Source organism: Nestor notabilis, unplaced genomic scaffold (genome assembly GCF_000696875.1).
Source record: "Nestor notabilis isolate BGI_N333 unplaced genomic scaffold, ASM69687v1 scaffold18460, whole genome shotgun sequence".
In the NCBI taxonomy this organism is placed as follows: Eukaryota; Metazoa; Chordata; class Aves; order Psittaciformes; family Psittacidae; genus Nestor; species Nestor notabilis.
In genome coordinates, this window is record NW_009910879.1 from 37592 (window position 1) to 46646 (window position 9055).

The window sequence follows — 9055 nt, forward strand, 5'->3', positions numbered from 1 at the left end:
GGGGCGGGGGGGGGCGGGGCCGGGCCGCCCCCCTGCCGCACCGGGAGGCAGCGCGGCTTCTGTGGCGCTCACATTTAAGCGCTCCACTTAGTGCAGTCACTTCTGGGGCTTTATTGCTGTGACAAGTGGTCTCGAAACCCACTACTTGAGAGTGGCCGGCGCGGGGCAGCACCGCCGCGGAGCTGCCAGAAATTCTTCTGTGCTCCGTTTTGTCACTGAGCTGATGAGTGACCTCGGGGGAGACCCCGCCGGACCCAGCGAGGAGGAATGGCTTCCTCTGATGTCCCCCAGACAATAATTATGATGTGCCAGTTAAGCCCAAACTACAGCTGAGGGATTTTACTTTAAAGCAGAGGCTCGGGCGCAAAAATGCATTTATAGCTCTTTGTCTGGCACCTCATTATGTGTGGGCCTGATTCATTAAGTAATTGGTTTGCAGTTGTTTACATGAGTATTAAGGCTTTCTATTCAGCAGCCTTTGAGAGATACATTGTGCAAATGTTGCATGTTATGAATGCTGAATGAGGGGCCGGGGACCGGTCCTATTGGCTAAACACTGCGCTCTGTTGAAAAGCAAGAGAAAGAGATTGGGTGCTGCTTTGCATAGCAATGACTTTCTTAATAAGCTTTACAGATTGATACACACAAGCTATAAAAGATGCAAAGAGATACTCTTAGCACATTTATACATGCTCATTTCACTATTATGGGGCTGGAGAAGGGAAGAATTGAGGGCTTTCATATTCGGTTTTTCAGTGCGTGTCTTCAGTGCATGAGACTTAATAGAATCCGATGTTTATTGTATTATAAATCACGGGGAAGTAGGCAGATCTGCAACAGTTTATTATTAAAGATTCTTTCAATGTAAATCTTTTTCTGCCATTGTATTTCCTACAGCAAAATCATTTTGTGGTTGAGTGGGGATGAAAGGCATAATGTACGAAGGAGTGAGTCTTAATAGGAAGCTGCTCTCCGAGTAAAGACCACTTGTTCCCTTTTGTTCGGAGGTGCATGCCAGAGCTTCCTCTTCTCCCGCAAATACTGTCCTGCCCCACGTTTAGCTACAAAACTACTTTTTCCTGCCTTCATTTACTTTACGAGGGGAATATTTTCACGCACAAAGGTGCCACTTTGGTTTGCAGAGTTTGTGTTTTGCAGCCGCAAAGAGCGCGCTGAATGATGCAGTTCCTTGGGGGAAAGGGTATCAGAAGTCAGCCGGCCTGTCTGGGCGGCAGGCGCTGTGTGTGGCATCCCGTGGCCGGAGCACTGGCTGCAGCCAGAGGAGGTCACTAGTTTTCTGGGTGACGCTGAGTTTTTGATGGGAGCAGTTTATTTTCCTTTGCCTTGTTTGTGCTGTCTCGTTTCGGAATAATCTGGAGATTAAAGGTGCATTATCAACCGAGACCCAAAGAAGCGCGTTAATGCGTCAGGACGCAAACACGCCGTAGAGTACTTTTAAACTTTGATTAATCTGTCCTGTGGCAGTAATCCGGGCTGGTCTCTGAAGGCTGCTTTGGAGTCGAAAGCCGCCGTCACCAAACACAGACGTAATGACATGCAAATAAAAGTTGGCAGATAATAATTCATCCTGTTAATTACTCTCGGGGGCGATGCTGAACGCGGGCCGCTGCCGCTGCTCCCTGTGCCGAGGCGGCTGTGGCCATCGGGGGGCACTCCGGCTCTGCGCATCCCCCCTCCGAGCCAGCACTGGCTCTGCCTGGCTGCTCTGGGGAGAGATTCCCAAGGTTTGGGGCTGGGAGTGGTCAGGAGCTTTAGCAGGAAACCCAGGGGAAGTGGCGTGGTGTGTTCCCAGGCTCCCAGGAGCTGCACCCACAAACCAGCCTCATCCCGTTGTATTTCCAGCTGCAAAATCACTTCTATGAGAAGTGACTGTAAATTCAAGCACATTTTTCCTGATGTTCCAGCTGTTTCCTTAAGCTTTGTTACCTAAATTTTAACATCCAGCTGTTACAGAAACAGCAGTGTGGAAGTGGTGATGCTCCATGAATGTGGTGGGGAATGGTTACCCATGTAAATACACCGGCCCCGTTTTACAGAGGACACTGCATTTATTTCTGTGGTGATGACCTGTGCTCTCCCAACAGTTTCATCCCGGTGCTGTGATTCAGTCTTTGTGTCCGTGGTTCCTCTAGGCAGGAATGGGTTTTTTTCCTCAGTGCGGCATATCTAAACAGAATGGTCTTAAATGTAGCTCAATGCAGATCTTTGTAGTTCATCCTATTTGCAGTGTAATTACTTAAATTCAATATTAATGCTTTAATTCTGGCACGAGGAGTGGGTTTTTAGTTTATTCTGACTTTCCAGCGTGGGGAATACTTCTGTGGTGCTCAACTTCTAGTAAAGGATGAGCAGGAAATAGCAGAGCTGTCGGGCTTCTGCTGGAGCTGGAGGATGGTGTGTGAGCACGGGGGACACCCAGGTCAGTGGCACTGGTGCTGAGCAGCAGCCCAGGAAATGCTTTTTGGGGCTGCATCTGGAGCTCCTCACCCCCACGTGGTGCTGGGGGGAAGCTTCATCTCTCTCTCACCGAGGGTTGATAAACAGCACCCTGTGAAAGAGGGGTTCAGTTTGCTTTGCACCTCAGTGGTGTGAGCACAGGGTGGAGGCATCCAGCCCCCACAGGAGCAGCCGGAGCATCGGTGCCCCCGAGGCTGCTTTGTGTTTAGCTCGGGTGTCTGCCAAAGCCTGTCATTTGGGTGGTGGTTTTTCCCCGGGCACTGGGTTGGGGTTTGCTTGGTTGGTTTTCCCCGTGATGTTTGGGTGGGTGGGTTTCTTTGTGTCTTTTATTTCTTGTCTTTTTCTCCTTGGCATCGGGGTGTCTTTTTTTTCACTTGACACCAAAACGTGAGGTTCAACAGGTGCTTTAGCAAAAAGGTACTCAGCTAAAGGAAGCGTTTCTGCTGTTGCCAGCGAGACACCTCTATTAACTTGCCTATTGTTGGTCTGGCTTCTTCCTCTTAATATTAATTTTCTTTACAGAGGGAGAAATATTTCCTCGCAGCTTTTTCATTTCTTATTGTTGCAGCATCTTCAATACAAAAAGCCTGTTTCATCAGAGTAAAGGAGAGATTAAAAGGCCCTTTGAAGTTAAACTGGTTTGGGGTTTTTTCTTTGTTAGAGCCTGGATTCAGTTTGGAATTATTTTAGGGAAGAAGCAAATGTGTAAATGGATATGGAAGGGTCACGACGGGGGATTAGTGGAGGCAGTGCAACTGGCTTTACTTCATTTATACTCCTAAATTTCTCCGTGGAGGTCTGTGTGGTTATTGTGTGCTCAGGATCCCAGATGATAACTCCATGATTGAGTCTGCCGATTGCTGAATACAAATGCTGTGCAAGGTAGAGGTCTCCTTGCATCTTATCAGCCTTGACTAACACTTCAGATGCGGTTCAAGAATTTATTCCCCATTACAGAGCTCTCTCGCAGCATTTTGCAGGTTTGGTTTGGTGGAGCTGAGGTTTCCAGTCTGGGATTTCTGATGTCTGAGTTTCATTTTCCATTCCTCCCTGGGTGTTTCTCTGTGCTGACAGCTCCGTTCCAGGCCTTTGCTGACACCCAGCTCCCATCTCTCTTTATGGGCTGCTGTGTCATGCCGACACCCAGCTCCTGGTGCAGCACTACAGCTCTGTGCTGTTCTGGGGCTGAACCCCATTCTACACCCAGAGGATTAGCCCCAGGAGGATGAGCCTCAGCAAAGGAATGGGTTTGGGTAGAATACAACCATCTGTATTCCCTCCTTTCCTGACAGCAATGACCTTTATCCTCATGGGAAGTTGGGGTAGAAGAGGGAATTTCTGGACCTTCCTATGCTGTGGTGGTCCTTGTCTCCATCAGACCGCTGGCCTCTGGCTGGACCTGAAGCACCTCAGAGTGCTCTGAGCTGTGTGGAAGGACCAGGCTGCCCAGGACACAGGCAGTCCTTCACTGATGGTTCCATGTCCATGAGGGGTGTCCTGGGCACAGCAGAGGCTCTGAGCTGAAACAACCACCCCTCTTGTGTTTGAGCTGGCTTTGAACCATGGAGAGAAGGGGAGCAAAGAAATCGCCCCTGGGGACCCCCTGGCGTGGTTGAACACAAAACCCCCCACACTTCCCTTCGTGCCGGCAGAGACCCGGCCACGGGAGCGGTCGCTGCTGGGTCCTGTGTTACTGAACTACCCAAAGATGAAACGTTCTTGTGCAGCCTGCCACAGGAGCCACCTCTCCGCTGGTAGCTCAACAACAAGGGCTTTCTCACTCTGCAGCCACCAGAGCTGCAGCCTCTTGAGCACATTCTTATGGGCTCGGCCTGGGATACACGGAGCATCTCCTGGGAAATGCCGACAGTCATGAAATCACCAAAGTGAGCAGGAGTTCAGGGTGTTCAGTGTATTGCAGGGCTCAGCCCAGACGCTCTGACTTAAAGTATGTGCTGGAAATACCATAGAGTAAATGTATTTGAAGAAGTTGGAGTGTAACACAGCGTAGGGATTGACTTGGAATGAAACAGAAAGGTGTTTGGATGGTGTGCTGACAGAACGTCAGAGAAACATGTTAAAGTATTTTACTGGAATAACAAGTTAGTAATTACCTGTGTCGCTGTTGTTAGTCTGCTAGTGCAGATACTTGTTGCTAGTTCCTAAGCCTCACTTTGGTACCTTGGTTGAAGCTTGGCTATGTTTAATATTCTATTTCCGGGAATTTGTGTGTGTCTGTAAAGAGAAAGTTTTGTGTATCTGCATTCACAGCTTGTAGAAAAGGAGTATGACCTAAACAGTGTGAGCCTCCTTTTATTCAAAAGGGAAAGGAAAGGAGTTATGACTTAAACAGTATGAGCCCCCTTTTATTTAAAAGGACAAGTTTGTGTAACACAGGTAGCTGTAACATAATGAAACTCCCCCCCACTTTAAGTTTAGCTTTCCAGCTGCAGTCCCAAATCCTTATGAATCCAGTGGTACAAGACAAGCATTGAGTCATTTCTGCTTTCTTTTCCATATCTCCTTCACAATGCCTCCACAACAGTGGTTAGAATATTTGAAGTCCCCACTTGAAGCCATTCTGTATCACTGCCATGTCTTTAACTGAAATGCAGCAAACTGCATTAGATTTTTGACAGCTGATTGAGTCCTGGTTTGACTGTGGCAACAGCTTTAAACTGCAGCTTGACACTTGCTTATATTTCACTAGTTGGGGCTGTAATGTCACAAATATCACCCATTTGATCTTCCTTTATCAAAATCAGCTGAAGCTTTATTTTTTGAGCTTCTTGCAGGATTGTTAATATAACAGTTAATTCTCCTACATCATTGCCCTGTGTGATTATTTCACAGCACCAACACAATACACACGCCGCACACAAAAGATCAAAATGATTCCAGCTTGTTTGAGGGATTCAAAAGGGCCTGTGATGCTCTAGACACAAGAGCAGGCATTTAACAGAACAGAATCGCAACTGCACATACATCAAGGTAGATCAAAGGCAGGGGAGAGCGCACATTTACATAGGGACGGGATGATGCTATGGGAACCCGGGCGCTGGGCTGGAGCAGCGCGCGGGCAGGAAGGGAATGAGGAAGTTCAGTGGGCATCAGTGGGGGGTGCTTGTATTTTTGTTTGGGGTTTTTCTTTACTTACTTTGCATTATCTGAAAGGCTGCAAAAGATCGACAGGGCTCTGAGCCTTTGTAGCCTTCACTCGCTGGTGTAAACCCACGCCGTGACCAGGGGATGACTCCAGTTCACGCTGCCTGAACATCTGGACCAGGGGCTCTGCTGCATGTGAATTTCTCCACCTTTCAAAAGACAGAAAGGTGAAGAAACCGTTTTTATAACAGTTGTTAAACAAAGTACTTACAGAAGCTACTGATACTTTTTAAACCATTCTACAGATGTTTGGGGTTTTCTTGTAGTAACTTGTATTCTTTTACCCTTGTGACCTGGTGCTGATGATTTGAAATCTTTCTCTTTTACAGGGCTGAAACCAGGAAGGGAACAGTAGCTGCTATAAAATCCAAAGGTAAGAAACAAATGTTACACTACTTAAAATCAACAGGTCTTTTGAAGTGTATTTTACATTGTAGAAAACCTCCAAGAACAGCACTATGGGACTGTATAAAACATGGGTGTAAGGAGATGGGACAGTGTGGAATTGTCCTGTCTCAATGCAGGAGCCAGCAAATAGTTGACAGTGACAAATCCTGGACCAGAGAGGATGTGTTTCATACAACACATGGTCTGGTCCCTGTCACAGTCTTTGCAGGGTTTCATTCAAATGGTAGTGAATAGCAGGTAGGTAGGAGCAAACCCAGAGAAGGAAAAACCTGATGTTTTAATGATCTTCCCTTTGAAATAGGGATTGCAGAAGGGGTGGGCAGCAGCGTGTCTGGCTGCAGGGTTGCAGCAGGTGGGTGCACAAAGGTGCCTGCATCTGGAATGATTTTTGCCCATGAGCAAGCTGGCTTTCTTTTCACTTGGTGGCTGCACCCTGTGTGTTTTCATTCCCCCTGCCTTTCAGCTTTCTCCTTTTCACCACCATGAGGACCACTGGTGACTGAAGTCACCTCAGATGGAGCTTTGTCAGTGAAACTGGAGCAGGGAGGTTTTTGCCCGGAGCTCAGCTTTCAGCACTGTGCAGTGCTGGCTGGTACAGAAAGTGGTTTAGTGCTGTGGTGCCTGGGTTGCTTTAAGGGTGCCGTCAGCGATGGTGCTTTGGTGCCATTTGAAAGCCTCTCTCACCCCCCAGCCCTTCTCAGCTGGGGAGTTTCATGTTGTTAGAGCCTTTCCCAGGCGCTCAGCGCAGGAGTGAGCCCAGGGCACAGCTCTGATGTTCCCAGCGGAGCGCAGACCTGCCGGCCGGGGGGCCGGGGACACAGGATGAAAGATGCAGCTGCTGCACTTGGAGATAAGGCGTTTATAGAGCTTGTGCCATCAGAAGCACTAAGGCATTAACAGCGCCTCAGTCAAGCGCGAGCTGACACGTCTGCGTGAGGTGTGTCAGCCTCCCTCCTCCTGCTGCCCCGTGCCACGGCTGGGGCACCATGTCTGTCACACTGACCTCGCACAAAGAGCAGCCCCACGGAAGCAGGTGGGAGCAGGCAGACAGCACAGTGCTGTGAGCCACTGTGGCCTTGGCTTGTGCTTCCCCATGTGCTTTTCACTTGGTTTTTATCCACAGATCAAATGAGTTTACACCTTGAGGCAGCTCTCGGACACAACACATTTCAGTGTGATTGTGTTCCCTTTCAGTGAAGTTGTTTGCTAATTCCCAGAGGTGTTTGTTGGTGCCAGGCAGTTCCCTGAACTCAAATCCCGCCTGGGTTTGATCCTGCCCCAAAGTGGCGATACATCATTCGTGACGTCATTGCCGTTTTGATGCCAACTCTGTGATGTCATGGTCCAACCGTGACTTCACCGCGGGGTCATGGAGGGGGAGAAAGTGGCACATAATGGACAAAGCTGTAATTGAGGCAGCAGCTGGGCAAGTAAATTGCTTGGAGTGGAAATGTTCTCTCAAGCTACCTTGAGGGACAATGAAGTGGGGCCTCTGAATGAGCCGCTGTCTGGCCACAGCAGCTCCCTTCTGGAGACACGATGTACCCACATCACGCTGGATTGGAAACACACACCTCAGTCTTGTGGGCTTCAGAACGTCCCTTCTCTCTAAGCTGTGCTGTGCAGCTGCCTCGGGAGAGCTGCAGAATGATCATGAATGACATGAACATGAAAAGATTTGATAACTGTTGGTTTTTTTCTCCTCCCCCTCAGCTTTCTGGGGCGAATCTGACGAGAGCAGCTCTGAGCTCGAGGCTGCTCTGCGCCCCCAAGGCCACAGCACAGGGGCAGATGAATTTGATGACTTCTATGATTAAGATCCCCCTGCTCACTTTTGGGGAGAAATAAGCAGAATCATCTTGCTGCTGTCTGAAGTGCAGCTCCTCACTGCATGGTCAAAGAAATGTAAATATAGAATAAATATTCCTTGGTTCTATACCTGGACTGCTGTGCGTGTGTTCTCTTTAGTGCTCAGTGTTTCCCTGATCTCGCAGCACTCCTGCCCCGTGAGACTGAGCCTGTCTGGGGTCTGGTTTTGGGGAAGAAATGAGGATGTCAAAGATGTCCACCTGCTGTGAGACACCAGCACAGTGCTCGTCTGAGCATGAGCACCTCAGTGGGCTGCGGCTCTATAGCACAGCCTCCTCCCAGGCAGGAAGCTGGGTCTCTGAGTAGCATCCCATGGAATTTAGAGTGGTTATTTAATGGCCAAATGAGTCTTGTTTCCATTCTGGCACTTCTTCCACCCTGCCTGGCCACTGCCCCTGTTGCACATGAACATAAAGACCATCCTCTTCGCATGCTTGCATGAATTCTGCTATTTGCCTGCAGAGCTAGATGTGGTTTGCAAAAGGCCAGCAAGCAGTCTGGGTATGCATACATATGCTGCGCAGGGCAGGCTGGCATGTTTGATCTTTATCTTCTGCAACAGATCAAGAAGAAGAAAAGCATAAAATGTACATTCTGAATTCAGCACATTTTGGAACAGCAGCATTTACATGTGGTGAGCCCAGTGCTTTTCTGCTTGTGCTTGCTTTGTACAATCCACACGGGCGCTGCTGCATGGACATCACAGAACAGGATGGCTCTAGAAGCTTCATGCATTTTTAATTTTCCTCCTTTAATTCCTTTTATCTAAAATGAAGTTCATTAAACATGAGATTTTCTTTCGAAGGGAGAAACCAGAGGACATATTAAAAAAAAAAAGAAATCTGTTCATAATTATGGGAAGTTCAAAAGCACAAAGCAGGACCCCAATTACAGCAGCGCTGCATCTCTGCACCCCGGCCATCAAAAGCACGTTTTAAATGGTAACAATATGCAGCTTAATAAAGAGTGTGTAGCTCAGGAATATGAAACAAAGGCTCAGGGAAGGCTGGAAAGCGAGAACCCCTGAGCACGGCCGGCTGCGGGCTCGCTGACTCCTGTGGGTCTCAGGCAATGGTGCAGTGTTGAGTGTTCCAACAACTGGAAACTCGGCTGCCTGAGGGATGGAGCTGGGTGA

At 48.5% G+C, this 9055-nt stretch overlaps 1 protein-coding gene across 1 annotated transcript in view; it reads left to right on the forward strand.

The window, feature by feature from the left end:
- KIZ (kizuna centrosomal protein) overlaps window positions 1–7868 on the forward strand; it is a 44484-nt gene extending 36616 nt beyond the window's left edge. The window contains exons 14-15 of the mRNA XM_010012109.1: window positions 5973–6016; window positions 7765–7868. Of these exons, the coding sequence (XP_010010411.1) occupies window positions 5973–6016; window positions 7765–7868 (148 nt within the window). The remainder of the gene's footprint in view (window positions 1–5972; window positions 6017–7764) is intronic.
- The last annotated feature ends 1187 nt before the right edge of the window (window positions 7869–9055 follow it).